The 26,560-nt window shown below is 42.3% G+C and overlaps 1 protein-coding gene across 1 annotated transcript in view; it reads right to left on the bottom strand.

Moving 5' to 3' along the window:
• bbs9 (Bardet-Biedl syndrome 9) overlaps nt 1-26,560 on the bottom strand; it is a 382,854-nt gene that overhangs the window by 67,790 nt on the left and 288,504 nt on the right. Inside the window, exon 21 of the mRNA XM_072260598.1 lies at nt 6,198-6,299. Coding sequence (XP_072116699.1) covers nt 6,198-6,299 — 102 coding nt within the window. The remainder of the gene's footprint in view (nt 1-6,197; nt 6,300-26,560) is intronic.

Genomic DNA, 26,560 nt, shown 5'->3' with positions numbered 1-26,560 from the left:
CATTGTGTGCCTGGCAGAGCAGGACCTAAGCCAACAGACATCTAGTTCAGAGACAACACCACCCCTCATTGTACCGTGGTTGAGCCTTAAATGCTCCTGATCTTGGAGGGAATGCACATCACTCATTCTGAAAAACAGAGTGAATGATCAGTGGACATCGTTCTCTCCAGTATCCACTGGCTGAATCTCTCCCCACCCCTCGACCCTTCTGAACATCCTGACCTTGAAATCAGGCTCCAAGTACACTACAAGTTCTTTATGCAAATCCTGTTCTTTATTAGTGCTAGCTCCTCATTTGTGGAGGGACTCTTCATGATCTCAGCCAACAGCAGCATTAGATTTGATTACACTGCAATTCAATACTTCCCTGCCCATAATCATGTACCTTGATATCAGTTCTAAAACCCAGCGCCCTTAATCTGGAATATACTCCATGATTGGGAGAAATCTAAACACAAACATTATTGCAGGGCATCGCCGAATATGTAGTGACAGCAGGAACACTGGCTGCTATTCCTCCTCCACAGCCAAGTACACTGTGGGTGGCAGTCACTGCCTGGTACCCAGCATGCACTGCTCTTTTGAGGTCTATCCACAGATTTTCAATGATGTTTAGGTCGGGGGACTGTGAGGGCCACGGCAAAACCTTCAGCTTGCGCCTCTTGAGGTAGTCCATTGAGGATTTTGAGGTGTGTTTAGGATCATTATCCCGTTGTAAGAAGCCATCCTCTTTTCACCTTCGGCTTTTTTACAGAGGGTGTGATGTTTGCTTCCAGAATTTGCTGGTATTTAATTGAATTCATCCTTCCCTCTACCAGTGAAATGTTTCCCGTGCCACTGGCTGCAACACAAGCCCAAAGCATGATTGATCCACCCCCGTGCTTAACAGTTGGAGAGGGGTGCTTTTCATGAAATTCTGCACCCTTTTTTCTCCAAACATACCTTTGCTCATTGCGCCCGAAAAGTTCTATTTTAACTTCATCAGTCCACAGGACTTGTTTCCAAAATGCATCAGGCTTGTTTAGATGTTACTTTGCAAACTCCTGACGCTGAATTTTGTGGTGAGGACACAGGAAAGGTTTTCTTCTGATGACTCTTCCATGAAGGTCATATTTGTGCAGGTGTCGTTGCACAGTAGAACAGTGCACCACCACTCTAGAGTCTGCTAAATCTTCTGGAAGGTCTTTTGCAGTCAAACAGGGGTTTTGATTTGCCTTTCTAGCAATCCTACGAGCAGTTCTCTCAGAAAGCTTTCTTGGTCTTTCAGACCTCAATTTGACCGCCACCATTCCTGTTAACTGCCATTCCTTAATTACATTATGAACTGAGGAAATAGTTTCCTGAAAAAGCTTTGCTATCTTCTTATAGCCTTCTCCTGCTTTGTGGGCACCATTTATTTTAATTTTCAGAGTGCTAAGCAGCTGCTCAGAGGAGCCCATGGCTGCTGATTGTTGGGACAAGGTTTGAGGAGTCAGGGTATTTATAAAGCTTTGAAATTTGCATTACCTGGCCTTTCCTAACGATGATTGTGAACAAAACATAGCCCTAATAAGCTAATTAATGTCTGAAACCTTGGAAAAAGTTATTTGAGAGCTCAAATCTCTTGAGGTGCCCAAACTTCTTCTTCTTCCTTTCCTTTTTTTCCCACTCTAAAATTGTACAAAACAAAAATAATACACTAATCTTGCTTAAAATGTTGAAAAGAATGTTTCATCTTTAACTTTATGACTTTTGGAGATCAGTTCATCTCCTACTCACTTAACTATTCACAGTAACAGAAATACTTTTGCATGCCACTGTATTTAATGATACTGGTTTTTGGACATCTGGAGGACTGTTAAACCAATTTTAAGGGAAACAGACTTGCAAATTATTTCAGGAAGCTTTTTTTTCCTAGCAGAGGGAATGTTGAATCAGATTTCTGCTGCCACCTTTCATTGTATCAAGTTGTTACATGACTGTGACATGCTCCTAAATCATGGCCATCAATGTCCAAGCAGCTTCAGGATCATTACTGTAATCGTGTGGATTCCCCACCTCCCTTGTGAAACAACACAGGCACCTTAACTGGATTTTTGAGTAAAATGCATTCAGTGAGCAGAATTAATTTCAAAGGCCACAGCTGAAAAAGGTTTTAGTGTTTTTCTGTGTGGATTCCGTTTGAAACAGTGTTGCCTCATCAGGCACCAACTGAAGTGAAATATAAGTGGAATTAATATTGATACAGTAATCAATTCCTCATGGAGAAGCACATACTTCAGTGGGACAAAAGGCCAAGGCTGCTGTGCTTCAAGGTCATGCTCTTAATTCCATTAAGCCAGTCCTGAAGCAATCCAGTGATAAAGAGCAATTACAGAAGCTCATTACTTGGAGCCAAGCCAGGCAAGCCAGCTGTTGGATTGCTCTGACACACTTATGTACACGTATACACACAAAACGTGGGACATTGCAACCTTGGGGAAAGGAGTACAGTTACCATGGGGATAGGGTTACCCTGGGGACAGGTGTGTGTCTGATGCAGTTACTATGGCGATGATATATTGGGGGGACATGGTTACTGTGGGGACAGGAATGTGTGGGACACTGTCATAGTCGGGACATGAGAACATGGGACACAGTTATTGTGGGGACACAAGCCTGTGTAATGTGGTTACCATGGGGACAGGGGGTGCTTGGGATATGGTTACTGGGGCTACAGGAGTGAGTGGGACATGGTTACTGTGGGGGTAGGTGTGTGTGGGTCATGGTTACCTTGGAGACAGGGATATATGGGACACCATTACCGTGGGGACAAGGAGTGTGGGATGTGACAGGTTATGTAGAATGTGGAACAGTATGAGGTCATCCATTTGACAAAATGGCAGGTTAAATCCCAGGGGGACCTGGACATCCCTGTACTGGGATTACAAAAATCAATGTGCAGACTCAGCAAGTAATTAGGAAGGCAACTGGCACCAGTGAGGAGTAGTCCTGTTTCAATTACATGGGGCCCTGATGAGACCACATCCAGAACACTGTGGAGGTTTCTGACCCTACAGTGGTTCCCCTAACTTTGCTGATATAACCTGTTTGTAATGACTGAACTGGTTACTTTTCTACTGGTTTTTCGTACAGACCTACACTAAATTCCTTGCAGTGCTTCCTTGCACAGTACTGTTGCCACTAAGAACAAATTTCACGTCATGCAATCAGCAATAGTAAACCTGATTCAGACTCTTTCACTTTTATATGCTCAAGTCAGCTTTCCCAATCAAAGGAAGGATGAACATAAGAGAGAGAGAATGTAGAGCAGGTTATTCAGATTGATTGCTGGGGTAGCTGGTCTGTCACGTTAGGAAGAATTAAGCAGAGTTTAGCAGGAAAGTAAACTGAGAAGAAGAGATGGAGGTGACGTCACAGGAGTAGAGCTCGGTCAGTGAACGAGCAGAGAAACCAAGCATAATATGTGAAACCACCCATTATGGTATGAAAAATTAAAAGAAGATTAATTAGGAATGATAACAAAATATTGCAGATGATTCCTTGGGGAATTGAATACAAGAATTAGGGAGGATATGCTTCATTCATATAGGGTATTGTAGAGATTAGAACTGGAGTACTGTGCAGAGCATCTGCCTCCTGATTTATGGATGTTGGTACATTGAAAGCAATATAGTAAAAGTTTATTAGACTGATACCTGGAATAGATGGATGTCTTCTGGAGAAAGTCCGGATAGGCTTGATGTATTTGCTGATATTTAGCAGTGTGAGGGGGACTTTATAATAACACACATGATCTGGAGGGGAAGTGGTGTGTTCAAAAATTAGGTAGTCTATTTAATACAGAAATGAGACAACTTGTAAGTCTCTGGAACTCTGAAAGAGCAGTGGAAGCAGAGTCTTTGATTACATTAATAGATGCGAGGAAGTGGTTGAGAATGTGGCTGAGGTTACAATCAAATCAGCTACTGATTCCTTTAAATGAGGAAGAGGTTTGAGTGGCCTATTCCTTCTCCTTACTTATATGTTCCTAATGTTGCCCAGTGACTCTTTGTGGGTCAACAGTTATAGCAATCTGCAGTGTGAGCAAAAACACCCAAGGCACTATCCACACAACCACATTTGTAACCAGTTCCTAGCCCAGAAGCAAGAATTTAGCCAAATGAAATGCCATTTCAGCACATTCTATTAAAGTAGATTTAAATATACAAGTGCACTGCAAAAATGAAGAATGCAACCAATAACTTCTAACTGAGTGCATAATGCCAAAGGTGACTGTGAAATTGGGAGGAAGGTGTGTGAAGTTTTCTAGTGATGGATGTACAGCAAAGTACAACAGTGAACACAGCAGTGATTGGTTGATGAGGGTCACACTGCTGTGTTACTGAAAATTTTGTTGTTTTTCTCATTGCTAAGCTGTTAAACTACAGTCTGAAGCTCACTAGCACTAATATTACCAGGCACCTGATCAAATCACACACCTGGCACTTCAGTAAAAAGCTTCAGGAAATTATAGGCAGGTAAGGGTTAAAGTGCCTCTCACGTGGTTGTTAGAGTGAAGACAGCCCATGCGGTCAGACATTGGATGGGATTGAAGGACATTCATGTCAGATTTTTGAAGAACACACTGGACAATCTGTTTATAATCGCATCTTCCCAATAGCTGTTCTTGTGCCTGGAAGTGAGGTGTACAACATTCTCACCAAGTGTCAGCAGAGCAAGCATCTCTGTAGAAATAACTTAAATGGATCAGCTGAGCCAATAATGTGACATGAATGCCAGCTTCCTTCATGGAAGTTTTACATCAACGATAGATTCCTTGTTTCAAATAAATAACCTTTGTATGATTAACAAGGTCTGTTCTGAGTGAGGTAACTCAGTAAATCACCACTCACTGCACACACACTCATTCTCCCCAGCCCCATTTTATTACTGTTGTTACAGCTCAGGGTCTAAGATACAGTCAAACAATGTGGAGAACACTTTAAGCCTTAATGTGACTTTGCAACCAAAATTATTTCAATGATGAGATTTCCACAAAGGATCTTTAGGACCTGCCCTGTGATAATTCAAACACTGTTAATTTTCACCCTACAAAGGAGTAGCTGTTGGATTCTGGATATTATAATCCAGAGGGATGTCAAACTGACCTTGATGCTCATAATGATGCTGTGCATTTTATGTGACACATTTTTTTTAACCTGATGTTCCCATCTAATTAAGTTTGAAAATGATGGTTGAACCACGTTTTACAACTAGGGTGAGGAATTTGCCAATAGGTGCCTGAAATCCAAACTAAAAATAAACCTCCTGATGCACTTACTGTATTAACACACGGACAAAGGACTTTATTGACATCCAACTGTGCTTCCTTAAGCCAACTAGTTACTATCCCAGTTACAACCCAGTTATTAATTTCAACATGGTGTGACTCGATAATTTATGTCAATGTCAGAAACTTACACAATGCACTTTTAAAAAAAGTCAGTATAAAAAGAGGTGCAAATATGTCAAGCTGACAACAATATAAAGGATATGGTTTATACTGTATGTGAACTGAGATTCTGATATGAACACCATCTACTCAAAGCTAACAGTTCATTGAATTAAAACCATCATGAAACTAGACTCACATTATTTTTCAGCTATCAAGAGAAACACGAGTTCAGTGGAATAACTAAATATTGGCTGCCTGTAGAATTTAAGTAAACATCTGATATCAGAGTCTTTGATCAGGTCAAACAATTAATTTCAGTTTCCTGATCAAACTAAACCAGAATCCTTCATTTCCATTCTTAAAAAAGAGCTTACAATAGATAAAGCTTTCCACAAATAGAAGTTTATCAATTAGACAACTAGGAGCTGAACAACAATCTCTATTGTCCAGAAGATGAAACCTTCCACTGTGGAACAGCTGCTTGGTCCTGGTACACAGCAGTGAGACTGCTCCACAACAGAGGAAGAAAACCCATTGTTTCCCTTTATCAACAACTGATTGGTGCTGTGGCCTGTACCAGTCACTCCAGACACCCTTAGCATGCCTTCACAGTACCTGCCAATCTCAGAGGAATCCCCTACCCAGGTCTCACTCATTTGCCTCAGCTAAGTACTCTACAGCAGAGTTCCAGGATAATAATCAAAAGGCAGTAGTCCAAAGTCATTATGAAGATGCAATACTGCTAAGTTCTGTAAGAACATACATATGATCTCCCACCTACCAGTTTCTGACTTCCTTACATGTGCGGGATTCTGGGATGTTCCTGAAGGAGAATGGTCTGCTGTTCTCTCCTCCAGCTCGGATTCTGGGATTGTTTGAAAGCCTGAATTGCAAACAGATAACCATGGTTATTGACCTGGAAGAAATCTATCAAAAGCAAAATGCAGCGTATACCAAAAAAAACCAAGTGCTCGAAGTACCCATCGGTGAATCGGAAATGGAGTTTACATTTCAGGTTGGTCGCGTCCTAACAGAACAGGGGGAAGTTAGTGAGAAAACATAGCCTGTAATAGAAATGGAAAGATTGCAGCACACATGAAACAAGATCACTTAGAATGATGACACTCCAGAAGATTCTGTTAACGAGAATAAACTGAACCAGCAATCAATAACGTACTTCCATAGGTAATATTTTAAATGTTACCTCAGCTACTTGGCATTGTGAACATGTATGTGAAGGAAACAGTTAACTTTGTATATACTACTGCTTGGAACTTGTAAGCAGGGATACCCAGAACTCAGAATTCATGGTCTTCATAAGTATGCTCTGGAACTTGGGAGACAGCAAAGTGGAGATTTTAGATGTGCTATAAATGAGTACGTCCTCATGTACATATAGATGAGCCCAATTACAGTACAGAGTCTGTGAGTCACTGGAAACCATCAGAAAGAACACAAGGAAAAGTTGTTCCCATATTTAAACAGGAGATTCAACCACACCTAAACAAAATCAATGTGATCTTCAAATATCCACCAAATCCAATGCATGTTAAGCTAGACATTACTGTCCCCTCCCAGTCCAACACCCCCAGCACTGAGACTCTAATGGCCATCTGTCAGCCTGTTGGACAGGCCACGAGATTTGCATATCCGACACCAGATTCCCAGGTAGGCATCTGCATATCTACCAGATTCTCAGGTAGACATCACTTTCCGGGCTCTCTGCCAGTGGAGTTCAGTAGATTGTCAGAAGTGAAAAGGTGTACAGAGAATAGAATTCAAAGTTGTTCTCAAAACCCTCTTAAGAAATGCACATCCGACCTGACAACTTGTACTCGCTGGTCCATAATCACTCAGAGGAGGAGCATCACCCAGGATGGCATTGGGAGTCTTGATTGCCTGCATCAGGAGCACACACAAATGCAGCAGAAATGGTGGAAGGAATGTACCACCTCACAAACTACACCACCATTCCTTCCAACATCACTGTTCCATCTATGGAAGAACCTGCAGTCCCAAAATTGGACTCATCAGTACATCAAAACCAATAGAACTGTACTTTATTGTCACCAAACAATTGATACTAGAACGTACAACCATCACAGTGATATTTGATTCTGTGCTTTGCGCTCCCTGGAGTACAAATCAATAGTAAATAGTAAAAATTTAAATTATAAATCATAAATAGAAAATAGAAAAGGGAAAGTAATGTAGTGCACAAAAAACCGAGAGGCAGGTCCGGATATTTGGAGGGTACGGCCCAGATCCGGGTCAGGATCCGTTCAGCAGTCTTATCACATTTGGAAAGAAACTGTTCCCAAATCCGGCCGTACGAGTCCTCAAGCTCCTGAGCCTTCTCCCGGAGGGAAGAGGGACGAAAAGTGTGTTGGTTGGGTAGGTCGTGTCCTTGATTATCCTGGCAGCCCTGCTCTGACAGCGTGCGGTGTAAAGTCAGTCCAGGGACGGAAGATTGGTTTGCGTGATGTGCTGGGCTGTGTTCACAATCTTCTGCAGCTTCTTCCGGTCTTGGATAGGACAACTTCCAGTCCAGGTTGTGATGCACCCTAGAAGAATGCTTTCTACAGTGCATCTATAAAAATTAGTGAGGGTTTTAGAGGACAGGCCAAATTTCTTTAGTTTTCTCAGGAAGTAAAGGCACTGGTGGACCTTCTTGGCAGTGGACTCTGCTTGGTTGGACCAACTCAGGTCGCTTGTGATATTAACCCCCGAGGAACTTAAAGCTTTTGACCTGTTCCACTTGCGCATCACCAATGTAAATAGGGTCGTGTGGTCCGCTAGTCCTTCTGAAGTCAACAAACAATTCCTTCGTCTTGCTGACGTTGAGGGATAGGTTATAGTCTTCGCACCATGCCACCAGGTTCTTAATTTCCTCTCTGTACTCAAACTCATCATTACCCGAGAACTGGAGCGGAAGCAAGTTATTTGCAGTCACGAGATACTTATAGTAAACTGATGAAACTTCAGGTCCTCTCCAGGTTACTGACAGCTTTCATTTCTGTGAGTCTTTTGTAACCTGAGTGGTTTGCCAGTCACAGCATAGTCACTAACTGAGCTCCCACTCGACAGAAACTGCTGCAACTTCACAGCAGCTGGCAGATCCATCCTGCTAGTCTCCCAAAAGTTCACTCAATTGTATGGCCTGTATATAGGCTAGGCATTTGGAGACTGAAATGTACTGGAAAAACAAAATGGAAACATGGCTACATGACAATCTAGTAAATAACAACTGTCATTAGTGGGGCCAAGACATGCTCTCATCTACTAACCTCTCAGTCGAGAAGAATGCACATAGGACTCCATCCCTAACAGAATGGTAACAGAAAATTGTAGTGAAATTAAGCAGTAGCTCACCATAATTTTCTCAAAGTTCAAAGTAAATTTATTACCAAAGTACGTATCTGTTACCATATACAACACTGAGATTCTTTTACTCACGGTCATACATAGTAAGTCCAAGAAACACAACAGAATCAATGAAAGACCACACCCAACAGGACAGACAAACAACCAATGTGGAACGGACAACAAATTGTGCAGATATGGAAGAAAAATCATAATAACAATAATAAATAAATAATAAATATCAAGAGGATGAGATGAAGAGTCCTCTCATGTTGATGAAGTTGTGGGAACAGTTCAGTGATGGGCAAGTGAAGTTGAATGAAGTTAGCCCCTTTGGTGTGAAAGCCTGATGTTGGGGGTAATCACTGTTCCTGAACCTGGTGGTGTGTGTCCTGAATCTCCTGTACCTTCTTGGTGGCAGCAGTGAGAAGACATCATGGCCTGAATGGTGGGGGTCCTTAATGATCAATACTGTTTTCCTGTGACAGCACTCTGTGTAGATGTGCTCAAAGGAGGGGAGGGCTGATGGACTGGGCCATATCCACTACTTCTTGTACGATTTTCCATACAGGGGAGTTGGTGTTTCCATTCCAGGCCAGGATGAAAGAAGTCAGTATACTCTCCACCACACATCTATAGAAGTTTGTTGAAGTTTTAGATGTCATGTCGAAAAGTCGAAAATTCGCAAACTTCTAAGGAAATCGAGGTGTTGCTTTGCTTTCCTCATAATTGCACTTGTGTGATAGGCAGGTCCTCTGCAACTTAAAGTTATTGACCCTCTCTTCCTCTGATTCCCCCATGAGGACTGGCTCATGGGCTTCCAGTTTCCTCCTCCTGAAGTCAAGAATCAGCTCTTTGGTGGTAGTGACACCCATAGTGGCAGCTACATAAGGAAATAGCAGATGGGCTGCAGCACAACTGAAGAAACACTTTGGAACAATCTTTCAGCACATGTTTTTTTGAGGGGATATTTGGCCAAGATAGAATGGTTTACATTGAGGCAGGTGCAGATGGCATGAGGGAGCGGGAGGACCTGAGGTTTTGGATATAATATCAAAACCTTACCAAACCCAAACCCACCCGTCTAAACACAGGCCTGCCCAAACTAAAGCAGACCCTGCCAGGTCTGAAATGAGTAGCCAGTCTCCAGCCAAGACAGTTTTGAGCTTTTAACACAGGAAAAGAAAGAAGGCAGTAGCAGTAGCAAAGAGTGAAGCTATGGAGAAAGTTTAAAATGAACACAGAAGCTACTTGTGAATAGCTGGGATAAGAGCCAAGAGTGTTGAGCTGTATCAAATATGAATCATTACATTCTGAATTAGTTTATAGAATTCTAGGTTTGATAATGAGCATGAAAGCCTTGAGATGATTAAAAAAAGCAAACTCTCAGAAGTTTGAGAGAATGTCAATGTAAGTAAGTAGTGCCTTGGTGCAGTAATCTCAAATTCAGGCTAGAGATTTGAGGCTCAAAAGTCAACAGAAATAGGTGACTTCTTTAGGGGATGGTGGATATGTGGGGCTCTGCACAAACAGGTAGCTGTTTGTGGAGGTGGCCAGGAAAGTAGGCGTAAAATGAATAAGGAGCTATGAGGAAGGGTGACTGAGCCCAGAGAACAAAGCTTTTGGCAAGGGTCAAATACACTGTGTTTGCTCTTGTATCGGGTGAGAGAAGACCAATTCAGTTAGAAATGAGTACTGCATTGGAAGGTGATCTCATTAACTAGTACAAGTCAACATTAAGTTTAGAAGTAATACCACTAAAGGGTACCATGTAGATCAGGAAAAACAGCAAGCAAGAACAAAGCCCTAGGCTTGCTGGAGGTAGTGAAGCAGGAATGGTGGGAAGGAACACTACAAAAGCCCCAAATACTCAGCACACACAGAGGAATGGGCCATATGGGACAGACCCAGGTGGTGGACAATGGGGGGTGCAGTTAGAAGATAAGAACCGATACTGTGAGCGAGAATAGTGGCGACTGTGGCAAGTTCTGTACATTGACAATGGAGACTACTGTTTACCAGCTCTATCAGGAGGTGGAATAATTCCAAACAAGGGCAGTAGCAGAGACACAAAACTGCAACCTGTGGACATGTTTTGAGGCCTACAGGTTTCATTTATCATTAATTGTGAAATTTTCAGGGTATGGTAAAGAACAGTTCAATTGGAATGATAGCATGTGGTAATATTCAGACTGAATTATATCAGCTCCCCAAAGCATACCAAAGGAAGTATCACAATCTCTTCCAAAAGAGCAATGCTATAATCAGAGAAGATAAATCTCCCCTTAGCACTTTCTAAATCAGCACCGCTGCTACAAGTGTTTGTGAACTGCAATGACTGGGAGTCTAGAGTTCTGACTATAACAAAACCCACATCACACTGAAGTTTCTAATTAACACTCCTTGCATGTTATGGAATCATATTTTCTGAGGTACCTCTGAGCATTTAGGGGATAGTGTATAGCTCTCTTTGCTAACAGAATGTGAATTAGCAAGAACGGCTTGCAGGAGATGGTGTGAAGGAGCATTCCAAATTAATGTTGGGGTACAACAACATGCTCTTTTGTTATGTATTTTTAAAAGAAAATGATTCAAGTAGTAAATGGTTTAGGGAGTGATAACTGAAAGCAAAGCTTAAAAATAATAAATCTTAGAAAATTATCAACAGAAGAGTGAAAATTCATAACACGAGCGACAGGATCTGAAAATCACCTTTCTTGTAGAATCTATTGTTAAAATAGGAAGTAAAAGCAGATCCTGTGTGCACTGATTCTTCAGTTTGCAACTAAAAATCATTTTTCTTATTTTATGCACTTAAGGATCACTACAACTGGTAGAGGCTGAGTCTTGCCTGAATCTGGTCATTCTGTGGACCACTGGAGAAAAGGAGAGTGTCTAAAAAGGCTTTCATCAGATGCTGAATCAAATATTCCCCTCCCTCTGGAGACTGGAACAAAGCCAGAGAAAGCAGATTTTCCAGATGTGAGCTAATAAACACTGTTAAAGAAGAGACAGTTTGCCCACTATTCTATTCTGGCATGCACAGATGCCCTGATCTTAAGCTGTGTAACCTAGGTTATTGATTCTGGGTTGTACAACACTGTTGAGCTGGTCATTCCATACAAGAAAGTTAACTTCAGCAAGTGAACGTGGATGAGATATTTTTAAAAAATAGACAAAAATTAAGAAAAATATTTAATATTTTCCTGAATTAAATAATGGATATTAGATTTTATATTGCTTATTTTTTCTGTGTCCTTGACTTAATGAGATGTACATAGCATTGAAGTAAATGGAGTTTCGAGGGTATTGTTACAAAACTTTATAAAGAGTGGTATTAAGGGCTGGCAAATTAATTTTCCTACTTCAAGACAGAATTTAAGACACATGAAATAAATACTAAGAGTAATAAAAGCAAATGAGTACTGAAATGCAATGTAAAATATTTAGATGAATGAAACTGTATTCTGTCTGGAATTGTTATCCATGGTCATGCCTGGTTATGAGGACAATTAAACATCCCTTTATTGTGCATAGGTAAAATACTACAGTTACAATGGAAAACAATGTGTGCAAAAAAAGGCAGTTGAAACTAGTGAAATAGTCCATTATTCGTAGTAAATAGTGGAGAAAGACAGAAATATTACTGATCCTAGGCATGTTCTGAAACAAGTTCCAAATGCAATCTGAACATGAACGAGTAAAAAATAGAAACAATTCAGCCTTCATGAGTGTGCTGTCACTCATTAAGATCTTTGACCTCAGTCCCTGCGCTGAAGTGCTTTGGGTAATAGGTCATGTCTGGAATTTAACTCTTGCCTGAGCAAAGACTTTGATCCACTGCAATTTGCTTAGCACCACCATAGAACCTACAGTGGACAGAGACTCGCTGGCTCTCTCCGACCTTGGATCACTTGGATAGCAGCAATACCGACGACAAGAAACTGAAGCAGGAGATCACGGTGTCAAAAGTAGTGTCACGTTGGACTGAGGAAATGGATGAGGTCCTCCGTGACTGCTTTGAATCGGTGGACTGGTTAGTATTCAAGGACTCAGCAGCTAACCTCGAGGAGTATGCCTCAGCTGTCATGCACTTTATATGGAAATGCATGGAGGACTGTGTGTCTCGCAAGACGATCCGGGTACTCCCTAACCAGAAGCCTTGGATGAATTATCAGGTCAAGTCCCTCTTAAAGGCTAGAGCTGCAGCTTTTAGGTCCGGGGATACCAGTCGCTACACGGAATCAAGGCGTGAACTCCGGAAAGTCATTAAGGGCGCCAAGAGGCAATATCGAGCCAAGTTGGAAACCCAGGCTAACCAGAGGGATGCCAGTAGACTATGGCAGGGTCTAAATGAGATCACTGGGCTCAAAGAAAAGGCTGGGAATATCAATAACTGTGGCACTTCTCTTCCTGACGAACTTAACATATTCTACACAAGATTCGAACAGAAGAGGAGCGTCCTGCTCCTTCCGGATGAACCGGACCTGGTGGCATCGAGATTCATCGTCACCGAGCAGGACGTTAGAAGAGCCTTCCTGAAGATAAATCCAGGGAAGGCGACGGGCCCAGATGGAGGCCTGGGACGGGTTCTCCGGGCCTGTGCAAGCGAGCTAGCTGGAGTGTTTGCTGACATCTTCAACTGCTCCTTGCTTCAGTCTAAGATCCCTCGTGTTTTAAGAAGGCAACGATAATCCCAGTGCCGAAGAAGAGCAAGGTGGCATGCCTGAATGACTATCGACCTGTGGCTCTGACTTCAATTGCTATGAAGTGCTTCGAGAGATTGGTTATGGCACACATCAACCACAGCCTAGCAGACAACATCAAAGCTTTGCAATTCGCCTACTGGAGCAACAGGTCAACGGCAGATACCATCTCTCTGGCCCTACATTCCTCCTCAGAACACCTGGAGAATAAAGACACATACGTAAGGCTCCTTTTCATTGACTACAGCTCTGCCTTTAACACCATCATTCCAAATAAACTGATTCCTAAGCTCCGGAACCTGGGCCTTAGCACTCAGATCTGCAGCTGGATCTTCAACTTCCTCATAGACAGGACCCAGGCTGTAAAAATAGGGGACAAGCTCTCCTCTACAATCACTCTGAGCACCGGTGCCCCACAAGGCTGTGTACTCAGCCCCCTGCTGTACTTACTGTACACCCATGATTGTGTAGCCAAGTTTCCATCAAACTCAATATATAAGTTTGCTGATGACACAACAATTGTAGGCCGTATCTCAGGTAATGATGAGTTTGAGTACAGAGGGGAAATTAAGAACCTGGTGGCATGGTACGAAGACAATAACCTATCCCTCAACATCAGCAAGACGAAGTAACTGGTTGTTGACCTCAGAAGGAGTAGCGGACCGCACGACCCAATTTACATCGGTGGTGCGCAAGTGGAACAGGTCGAAAGCTTTAAGTTTCTCGGGGTCAATATCACAAATGACCTGACTTGGTCCAACCAAGCAGAGTTCACCGCCAAGAAGGCCACCAGAGCCTTTACTTCTTGAGAGAAATTTGGCCCATCCCCTAAAACTCTCACTAATTTTTATGGATGCACCGTAGAAAGCATTCTTCTCGGGTGCATCACAACCTGGTATGGAAGTTGTCCTGTCCAAGACCGAAAGAAGCTGCAGAAGATCGTGAGCACGTGCAGCACATCACACAAACCCATCTTCCATCCTTGGACTCACTTTACACCGCACGCTGTCGGAGCTGTGCTGCCAGGATAATCAAGGACATGACCCACCCAGCCAACACACTTTTCGTCCCTCTTCCCTCCGGGAGAAGGCTCAGGAGCTTGAAGACTCGTACGGTCAGATTTGGGAACAGCTTCTTTCCAACAGTGATAAGACTGCTGCACGGATCCTAATCCGGATCTGGGCCATGCCCTCCAAATATATGGACCTGCCTCTTGGTTTTTTTTTTGCACTACCTTACTTTCCATTTTTCTATTTTCTATTTATGATTTATAATTTAAATTTTTAATATTTACTAATTTTTAATATTGTTAATATTTAATATTTGTAATCCAGGGAGTGGGAAGCACAGAATCAAATATCACTGTGATGATTGTATGTTCTAGTATCAATTGTTTGGCGACAATAAAGTATAAAGTATAAAGCTGCTGTTTTTTGATTACAGCTTGAACACCATCATTCCCTCAGTACTAACTAACAAGCTTCAGAACCTTGAATTCTGAATCTCCCTCTGCAACTGGATCCTTGACCTCCTTATTGGGAGACCACAGTTAAAATGTGGATCACAATAACACTCTCCTCTTCGCGGACAACCAATGGGGTTGCAGCTCAAAGTGCATTCTTAGCCCACTGCTCTATTCTCTCTACACTCACAACTCACGACTGTGTGGCTAGCCACAGCTCAAACAGTTACCAATGACACCATTATTGTTGGTAGGACCTCAGGTGGTGACAAGGAGGCAGATATGAGTGAGAGAGAGTAGCTGATTTAGTTGTATTGCAACACCAACTGTGCACTCGAACCCAGTAAGACCAAGGAATTGCTGGACTTCACGAAGGGGAAATTGGGAGAACACACACCAGTCCTCATTGAGGGGTCAATGGGGGAAAGGGTGAGAAGTTTTGGGTTCCTGGATGTCAACATCTCAGAGGATCTGTCGTGGGGCCAATATATTGATGCAATCATGAAGAAGGCATGCTAACAGCTATAATACATTAGGACTTTGAGGAGATTTGGTATGTCACCAAAGACTAGTAAATTGCTACACATGTACCATTCAGAGCATTCTGACTGGTTGCATGACAGCCTGGCATGGAGGCTCCAGTGCACAGGAGCAATAAAAGCTGCAGAGGGTTGTAGACTCTGTGAGATCCATCATGGCTACAAGCCCCCACACCATTGAGGGTATCTTCAAAAGGAGGTATCTCAAGAACAGATCATGCACCATTAAGGACACTGACTGCTCAGGACATGCCTTCTCCTTACCACCATCAGAGAGGAGGTACAGGAGCCTGAAGACCTACACTCAAAAGTTTTAAGAACAAGTTCTTCCCCTTTGCCATCAGATTTCTGAACAACCCATGAACTCTTCCTCACTATTCCTCTTTTGCACTATTTATTTATTATGGTAACTTATAGTAATTTCTAATGTCTTGCAGTGTACACTGCCACAAAACTACAAATTCTGATTTCCTTACAAACCACCAGCAGTACGAATTCCAAAGGTTCGTTTGCCCATGGTAAAACTCCCCTGTTCCCTGACCTCAATAGCTGACCTTTGATTATGAGATTTTGACCACCAGGTTAGATTCCCCAAACAGCACACATTCAATTCTGCATCTCCCCTACTGAACCCTGAGACCCTTTTGTATATTTTGGGGAGATCACCCATCATTTTCTCAACTCAAAGGAGTATAACTCCAGCATTCTTAACCACTCCTCATCAGGTTGAACTTGCAATCCAGGAACTAATCTGGAGAACTGTCACTACTCTCTGTCTCACCCTCTCCTTCTCCACTTCCTCCAACCCTCCCAACCCCCCTTCTTCTCCACCCCTTCCTCCAAACACTCCCCAACCATCCTGCCCCACCAGACCTCGACATTAAAAAAAACATTGATTTTTCTGAGCAGATGGATGACCTCATGTTTTCCAACATTATATTCCACCTGTCTTGTCCTTGGACACTTGGAGATATAACTCCAGCCACACACCCAAACTATGCGACCTTCCATTGGTTGAGGTTGACCATGGATGTTACATCCTGGTCACCTACGTTGTTGGTGCAGCACTGCCTGCAGCTGATGAAACCAATGAGAGAGTGGCAGTCTCTATTGCAAAGGTTGCATCTATAAGTGATCTCAGCTCTGCTGGATGCAGCGTTCCTTTCCGTGGGCCCATTTGCCTTCTGTAGCTTTCAGGAATTTTTCCTCACCTGACTTAAAATGTTGTTTCAGAGTATTTCTCCAACTAATGCAGTTGGCTACAAACTCCTCCCAGGACTCAGTGTTGATGTTCAGCGCCTTCAAATCCCGCTCGCAGACATTTTTGTAGTGCAGTTGCAGGCGCTCAGTGTTCTCTTGCCTGAAGCCAGCTCACCATGCCAGATGTCTTTTGGGATGCAGCCATCCTGCATGTGGTAGACGTGGCCCAGCCAGCACAGCCTACGCTGCATAAGCAGGGTGTACACCCAAACCACTGAGAGCCATTGGGGTTTCAGTAGTAATCCTTGTGGCATTCCACTGAACTCACCATTCTAATCCAAAAATTATACTTACCCTACAGTTCTCTGCCATTAGCCAATTTTCAATCCATGCCAAAATACCCCAATATCAGGTGCTCTCAGTTTGTTCACAAGGTTTCTTAAAGTCTAAATACATGAAAATATGAATAAGGAGTGGAAACAGACACTCACCCTTCACAATTACCCAGCTTTAAATCAGATCATGGCTGATACGGTAGTAGTTTCCAAACCACAAACTATCTGCAGTAACCTTTCACCTTCTGTTTATCAGGAACCTACAGCTACCTTAAAAGTATTCAGAGTCTGTTTCTTCTCCTCTATAAGGAAGACAGTTCCAAAGATTCACCTTCCTCTGAAATAAAATAAATCACTTCATTTCTGTAAATGAGTAATCCTTTGAACAGTGAGCCCTGGTTCTAGATTTTCCCGACAAAGGAAACATCCCCCTTCACATTCACCCTGCCAAGACCCCTCAGGATCTTATATCTTTTATTCAAGTCCATTGTCACTCATCTCAAATCCAGCAAATACAAGCCTGGCCTGTCAAACCTCTCATCAGTCAACCCACTTGGTCTTGGTATTACAATAGGAAATCTTCTCTGAACTGTTTCCAATACACAAACATCCTTCCTTATTCAAAGAGACCATTTCTGTACAAAGTACTCCAGATATGGTCTCACCACTGCTCTGGATAACCATATCCTTACCTTCCTACTGTGGTACCTAATTCCCCCAACAATAAAAATTTGCAATGGTTACCATTCCTAATTGCTATGTCCCTATATACGAGCATTTAGAAAATCAGGCACTTGAATACTCGAACCCTCTGTATTTCACAGCTCAGCAATTACGCACTAATTATTTTCTGGTCAAAATAGATAATTTTCCTAGGGCAGGTATAGTGGCATTTGTCCAATTCATGATATTGTACTTCACAAAGACATGGCAATCCCAGGTAAAGTTGCATCATATCCACAACTCAGAGGAAGATCAGAATCTAAAGTGAAGCATTTAGATATAATAGAGCTGGCACAAAGTCAGAAACAGCTGTCCTGTGGAAAATATTAATATCTGTACATTCCATGTAGCTGAGGTATGAACAAAATTCAGAAAGTACTCATGGAGGGTGTGATTATTAGAAGAACATAATTATCGTAAAGGCAACAACACACACCTAGTGGCTGAAATGACTGTGTAGGCAGCTTCATGTTAATTCTTGTGGTTTATCACAACCATTGGAATGGACTAACATATAATAACACTGTCTCAGAGCACTTACTATCTGATGAAAAATTGTACTGCAGCCAAAACCCCAGTTAAATAAACTATCTCAGTGAAGCATCTGCACATGGGAATGCTCACCTGCATTTATTACACCAGGGAGAGGCCTCACATTTAAGGCATTATCAAATCTTTTGTCTTCATGGGTATTGCTGGTTCAGTTGCACCTTCTCACAGTAACTGTTATTTTAGATTTCTAGCTCTGACAGTTTGTTTTTCCTTTTGAAACCTGGCAATGCTCATTGGTCCTGCTGAGGGATTGTTTTTTCATATGTTTCTTCATATGAGCGGCTGGAAGTCTGAAATAAAAGCAAAAAGTCTGGAAGCACTCAGTAAATCAGACAGCATCTGTGGAAAGAGAAATGAGTTAACAAAATAGGTCAACGATCTTTAATTCTGATGAAGTATCCTTAACCTGAAATGTTAACTCTTATTCTCTTTCTGAAGATGCTGTCTGACCTAATGAGGGTTTCCTGCATTTTCTGTTTCATTTCAAAAACCCTACAGACTTAGAAAATGTGGCATTGCAACTCCTGGGCTGATGGAGAGGTGCAGGGTTCAGCAGTCTTGTATTTGGTGTCTACTGCCAGGGAGGAAAGTGTGCACACTACTCACTCTTTACTGTAAACCCAATCGAGCAGATGGGAAGACACAGCCAGTAGCATCTATGTACAGCAGTGCTTGCTGAATCTATCCTGGCACCAGAGCTTCCATCTGGCTCTTTGACAAGTCAGCCCAGTATAGAACTTGCAGAAGATCACCCTGGTGGTGGTGTCCTGAACCGTAGTGGTGATCGTGGGTTGGAATATCAAAGGATGAAGCTTCCACCACCCTGTCCCATTCCACACTGGATTGAAAAGGTCGTTGTAGAGAAATATAGCTTGGAAGTAGGCAATTCATCCCACCATATTCATGCCAACCAGTGGGCACCCATCCACCTTAATCCCAATTTTCAGCACTTGGCCTGTAGATATCTAGACACTTCTTAAGTGCTATTAGTGCTCCCCACTCATTGGGTGAAAAATTTCTCCCTCAGATACCCTCTGAATCTCTAACCCTTTACCTGAAATCGATGTCCTGTAGTTTTATTCACATTTGAAGGAGAAAAGATTCCTATAGACTACCCTTCCATTTTATATACTCCAATCATGTTCCCTCTTAACCTCCTCTGCTCCAGGGAGAGCAGACGAAGCCTCTCCAGTTTATCCTCATAATTAAATCACTTCACCCCATGCAACATCATGGTGACTCTCTTCCACACCTTTTGCAGCTCTATCACAACTTTCTTACAGCGTAATAACTCTACCATTTATGGTGTACAGTATGTCCCAGCCTCATTAGTACTTCCAAAATGCTTTACCTCACATTTACTGGATTAAACTCTATTTGCCATTTCACTGCCCATTTCACAAACATCGATATCACCCTGTAGCTGCAAACCACCCTCCACACTGTCAACAACTCTACCAATCTGTGTCATCTTCCTCCTACATTCACATCCAAGTAATCCACACGTTACAAACAGGAAGGGTCCCGGCACCAAGAAACACCACTAGTTACAGGGATCCAATCACAAAAATAGCTCTCTTCCATCAATCACCCAGTCTCCTATTACCAAGCCAGTTTTGGACCTAATCTGCTTTGGATCGCATGCACCCTATCCTTTTGGACCAATATCCCATACGTGACCTTCTTGAAAGCTGTATTGAAGTCCATGTAAACCACATCTAGTATACTTTTTTTTGTGTGCCATACTCTGCCAGAGCCTCGGCGACCACTTTTCGAGTGGTTGTATTGGAGGAAAGATTCTGTGAGTGGTCCCCCACGTCCTTCTCACAGCATAGATCTTTTTTTATGAGGCCCAGTTGCGAGCTCAACACTCAACCCAGCACGGATGGAAAGCATGCCCGGGAGTGGCCCAACTGGATTTGATCTCGGGAACCTTCGGTGCGGAGTCCGGTGCTGATGTTACTGCGCCACCAGCCAGATATACTTTGTTACCTCTTCAAAAGATCCATTCTGAATAATCAGATAGGAACTTTCCTTGACAAAGCCATAGTGGCTATTTCTGATTAGTCCCCATCTTTCCAAGTGATCATTCATCCTGTCAGTCCTTTCTAGAAACCTCCCAGCTGCTGACGTTAGGCTCACAAGTCTATACAGGTTTTCTCAGGTTACAAAGGGTTCCATTCCGACGAACTGTCAGAAGGTCAGAGATGCAGATGTGAACAGAATTCTCAAGCAGCAGCAGCAGATGCCAACAGCCCCACAACAGCCAGCAAATCCATCTTCCACATACTTGTTTTCTTTCTAAACACCTACCTTCACCTTTTATACTCTTGGCCTCCCACATATCCTGTGATACATTTATTTTTTCCTTTTTATTCAATTCTTGATATCTCATGACATGCAGTGTTCCCAGTTATTGCTAACCGTGACTTTCACCCTTACAGAAACACAATGGCCCCGAACTTACACAATTTCTTTTTTGAATGCTTCCTAATGTGCAAATGTAGACTTATCACAAGTAGATGTTCCTAATCTACCTTTGCTAGGATCTGTTTTATTTTAATGAATCTGCCTCCCAGCTCGATTTAAGACTTTTTCTTTCCTGGTCCATCCATTATTATTTGCATGACACTGAAATGTAAGAAATTATGGTCACTATTTCCAACATGCTCTCCACCAACAGTCCCTCCACTTGACCAACTACATTCATAAAATAATGTCTACTAGAGCTCCTTTCTTTAACGGTCTACTACATACTGTGTCAAAAAGCTCTCCTAGACACACCTCAAAATTCCCCCAACCCCCACCTCCTCACTCCCCCCCACCCCAAACACTTTGCTGAAGCAATCCCAGTCAAAGTTTGGGAAATTAAAATCCCCCAGTACAATAATCCAATTTGCCCATAATACTATGGGATGAAGAAGATTGAGTGTTAGTTCTTTGAAGCATTTGGGATTCTAAGGGTCTCAGGGAATTATAAAGCCTTTAAATTCTCTCCCTCGTGGCTTTTTATAATGGGGGTTGTAATGAGTTAAAACAGTTTGAATTACTTCATTTATGGAGAATACAGCAAGGGAAGGTAGCCAGGAGTGCACTGGAATCAAGCTCAAGGGGGCAAAGCCACTGATGTAATATTTCTAAAAATGCTGACAGTTAAAAAAGCCAATGGTATTTGAATTGAATTACAAGAGAACAAGATATCTTGCTACAATTACACAGGGCTTCGTGAGACCACATCTAGAGTACAGTGAGGTTTACCCAAGAATGGATATTTTAGGTGGAGTGTACTGTAAAGGTTCACTGATTCAACAATTCCAGGTCCAAGGCGACTGAAAGGAAGGAAAGAAACAAACAAGGGGCAACAGTAAGGGAGACCATCAATCTGTGAATTACTGAATGAAGATACCAAATGAAATCACGTTTAATTATTATTCAAACCATACATATACAGTAGAATGAGACAGCCTTCCTCTGGGGCCAAGGTGCAAAACATTCAAGGTAGCAAGCAAACAAAAATAGTGAGTGACATTCAAAAAGTGAGTAGCATAATTCAAAATAATGAGCAAAGAAGCATATTCACTTGAAATCAAAACATATACATAGTCCAAGACCCTGTGCGACAATGTCTTGCAATCAATGGTACAGTATCCCACAGGGGCGGCGCTAAGGTCCCAGTAGAAACTGCAATACCACCAGCGTATCACCACCAAGAAGTTAACTGAAATTTCACATACAAATGCAGCTGCTTTGGTTTCTCTGTATAGTTTTGAATACAGCTTATTTCTCCAGTTGATCTAGTGAAACAGCGCTCCCAATTACCATAGCACCCACACAGCAATAAAGGTAGAAACTCTGTCAGATCCACTCTACACTTCTGCTTATTCGTTCGTTGTCAATGTCTTGCCGTTGCTGTTCTCAGATCAGTTAAGCTGATCTAAGTTCACTTAAGGTGGTGATGTCACTCACTCTCACTCACACGAGAGATTGATTGTATACATACATTGTGCAGGATCCAGGTGCAGATCCATGGTCTTGCGAGACTAACGGATGCCACACAAACCCATTGGGCTTTTACAAGCAAGCATGGGCCTGGCACATGCATTACTTTGGCCAGCGTGAAAAAGGATCAATTCTTAATGAGAAAATGACTTCATCCAGAGGAATCAGTGGTGTCTCAGCCTGAGCATGTCTTAATTGAAAGTGACATGCAGAAAGAAGTAAGTGGGGATGAGGTAGAGGAACAAGAAATGGAGCAGGATTCAGAAGAGAACATGGATGAAGCTGCTCTTAGTGCTAGTGGGAATACTGTTAGCGATGTTAGCCAGCAGCTGAGGAAGGACCCCGTCGACCAGCATTGAAAAAGTAAACTTCGCTGCTCGCAACAGTTTGGCAATCAGCAAAGGAGTTTTATTCGTGGCTGGTTTGACTGACTGGAATATTTGATGACGAAAGATACTACGTTCTGCTTCGCATGCAGGTATTTCCTGTGTGGAGGACATGGGTTCCATTCTGAGTCTACCTTCACTATCACCGGTTACCGCAACTGGCGGAAAGCTACAACAGCTTTCAAAACCCACCATGTAAATGCAGCTCATAAGTTTGTTATGGAGGCATGGGCTGAATTCAGATTGAGAAAATAAGACGGTTCAAGATTGGGAAATACGCTTGACAAAGGACATGCAAAGATTGTCCAAGAAAATCGTGAGTATACGAAAGCTGTGGTTGAGTCTCTAGCAAGGACAGACAGTGGATGACACAGTGGAATTTCTAGCTCCAATGAGACCCTACCGCGATGCATTTATAGATTTATACAAACTAATCTGCATATTACTGACTACCCGTGACATCTGCCTCATGCAAACCGAGTTTCTCAGACGCCTCAAAAACTATCTAAGGAATAGCAGCAGCGATGCTCGGAACAGCAACTTGGCCCTGTTGGCCATAAACAGCCGGAGGACCAAAGCACTTGACATCCAGAAAATCATTGATGCTTTCACCACCAATCACAACAACAGATGGATTGTGCTTCTCTGAAAACATCAGTGGTGAGTGCAGTTGATTTTTTAAAAAATTTGGGTCAAGACTAAAGCTGATCATTATTATTATTATTTTGTGGTGGATACCCCATAGTCCTTATGTTTCCCGCAAATCCTAAACTATTACATTTACTGCTATTAAGTCTACTGGTTTTGCTTAGACTTCCAAGCAGTGATTCTGTTGATTTTTGTTTTAAATTCAGTAGCCGAATTAATTGAGGTATTGCATGGTCAGAGTACGATTTGTCCAACTCCTGGTAAAGCCTTGCATCTATTGTTTGCCTTATTTGACTTTAATAACGGTGTATCTTTTGGCATTGTCTGTCTATGTAATGCGAATAGCAGTGAACATTGTGGGTTAGTGTTGTGTTTTTCAGTTGAAAAGCACGCATTTGACGCCGATTGCGGGATTGGTGCGTGATTCACGTTGCGTGCTGTGGGTCGGATGCTCTGTTGGTTTGTTTGTTTATGCTCTGTGTAGCCCGGGTTGTCTCCGATGCTGTTGACACTGTCACAGTTCACTTCTATACTATATTTATCAATTGCTGTTGCTTGTGAATCAACAGAGGCATTTATAGTAGGCACATAATGCTTGAAACTGACTTTTGAACGCCACGTGTCTGGCCTTGCGAATACATACTGTATTACTATAGGGTACATCCCTTAGCACTATCACTGAATAATTCAGCCCCACCGTAGCACCAGCAAGAAAAAATCTCTGGTGCCGCCACTGGTATCCCAGCAGATGCCTGCAATCCAGCCTGTAATTCCACTGCTTGAACATGGGAGGGCAGCACTGATGGGAGCCAGAATTTAGCTGAGCGTGGACACCATATTGTAGCACTTCCGTGTCTCTCACCTGGTCTCTGGCAGCAGGCAAGCCCAAGGCTTAAGGCTTAGTCCTTGCTACAACCAAGGCTACACAGCTCCCATGTCATCTGTTTCACCTCCAGACAAGGGCAACAGGCCTGTGGCAACTTACATTATCACTGTCCAACAGAGTCTCACGATTGCAAGTGAAATGTCTAAGACAATTTCCCTCGGTTATACTGCACTAACTTTGATAATTCCAAGTAGAGGCAGCAACACAGACTGCAGCCAGGTCAGCTCTTCCAAGCCCAAATCGGCTCTTCTGACATTCTGGCAGGTTCTTCTGATATCCTGACCATCTCCTTCAACATCCCGGCCGCTCCGCCAACACCAATCCAACTACTGTGATCAAAGAGCAGCTCACTGATAGAGTATCCCTGAAGTACCAGAAGTTCTTGGAATAGAACTGTCTTCGGATCATAAAAAACAAAGTTTACAAAGAAAAAAGGATTTTCAGTTGGCCCTGAGAGGCCGCTGCATTTGCACACGCCACGATCTTACCAGAGGAGCCTTGGGAGCATGATTTGAAGTGAATGAGTCTACCAACAGGTGTGTATCTGCACCTCTAGTCAGTAACTGATTTGGATCAAGCCTTGTCTCATCAGAAACAGGACTAAAGTACTGTTGCAAATGGTACTAAAGGCTAGTGCAGGTTATGAGGGGTTACTACTGTTGTATCCTACAAACGTTTGTCGATCATGCTGTCATCCAAGCAGCTTCCAAACTCCCAGGGAAGGAAAGATACTCTGATAACTGATGGCAAGGACCAATGCATTAAATGGTAAAATCGTAAAACAAAGTATGAGCTTCCTGGGCTCACTATGAACAGGAATAGTTTACATTTCACTAATTATTGGGAAGTAACTCTTATTCCATAATACTTCCTTCAGGGCATAATCACAACTCAGCATGTAAAGCCTGTTCAAATGCAAAATGATTTTAAAATTAACTGAGGGATGGGCATAAAGAAAAAAAACATAGAAGAAGGACATTCAGCCCCGTGTGTTTGTTCTGCCTTTCAGTGAGATTCTGGCTGATCTTCACCTTCCTGCACTGACCCACATCTGTGGTTCCTTTAATATCTAACAGTTTGTCAATCTCTGTCCTGAATATAATCAGCGCCTGAGCTCAAGGTCCCTTGAGTAGAGAATTCCCAATATTCACCACCCTCTAGGTGGAGAAATTTTGACAGTGCTTTCTCAATCTCATCTACTTACAGTAGTTACTGACTGAGGAAGCAGTGTGTTTTTTTAGCTTCATGGATTGTAAATACATTCAACGTGTCTGCACCTTTTACACTGTTCAACAAACTGATTAGCAGCTTAAAGAGGTGTAAAATTCAGAAACACATCCGGCATACCTATGCTTCCATATGTAGTAAAATACCAATTCTTATTAACTTGGATTTAACAGTGAAATTGCAACTATTAACTAGAATGTTTAACATTCTGAGAATGAGATATCATAGACTGACACTAGTCCCTACAATGTAGAAGCAGAAGGAAGAAATATTGATCCTGCAGAAAATACTTCCTTCATAATTCAGGTAATTGATTAAATGCCACACATTTGCAGTTTAAATAAAATTGAACTGGTTAATTAACTTGCATTGAAAAAAAATCAACTCTGAACACAAGTAAACAACAATGATGATGTTCAAAGTGAGAATGGCTTCAAAATAATGTGAGTGACATCATGACGAAGGGTCTCGGCCTGAAACGTCGACTATACCTCTTCCTATAGATGCTGCCTGGCCTGCTGCGTTCACCAGCAATTTTTATGTGTGTTGCTTGGAATTCCAGCATCTGTAGATTTCCTCGTGTATGGTATTTTAAAATCAGGTAAAAACAATAACAATATTGCACTAATACAACTGGTGCAGTATCATTTAATGTACGTGGAGGGAAAGGACTACTTGCAATTTACTGAGATTCCTCATCCCAGATGCTGCTTGCAGGAAAACTTGGAGCAGCCCAGAACTGGGCACAGGAGAGAAATTCATTTCACAGAGTTAAGGCATTGTTTTTATGCAAATGAAGGTGGTTCAGACAAGTGGAAAGGTGTAGACACTCCTGCAAGAAACGTGCCCTGTTTTGAACCAATTGTTTCACCATTTGATATCCAGTTTGATTTAAGACCAGTTAATTTGGAGGAGCTGATTACTGATAACTGCAACAAACCAGCGTACTGACCCATGGTACTACACCATCAAAGGTGGGAAAGGGAGGGAGCTATGGAAAAGTGAAAATAAAAATTAAACTTTTAAATTTGAAGCATTGCTGAATCAGAACCCATGTTGCTCAGCACAGTGAATAGAACAGTCAGAGTTAAAGCTAGGCACAGTGAATAGAACAGTCA

The sequence above is a fragment of the Mobula birostris genome, chromosome 1 (assembly GCF_030028105.1).
Source record: "Mobula birostris isolate sMobBir1 chromosome 1, sMobBir1.hap1, whole genome shotgun sequence".
In the NCBI taxonomy this organism is placed as follows: domain Eukaryota; kingdom Metazoa; phylum Chordata; class Chondrichthyes; order Myliobatiformes; family Myliobatidae; genus Mobula; species Mobula birostris.
The sequence above is the reverse complement of the archived record's forward strand: the minus strand, read 5'-3'. Positions and strand labels throughout refer to the sequence as shown.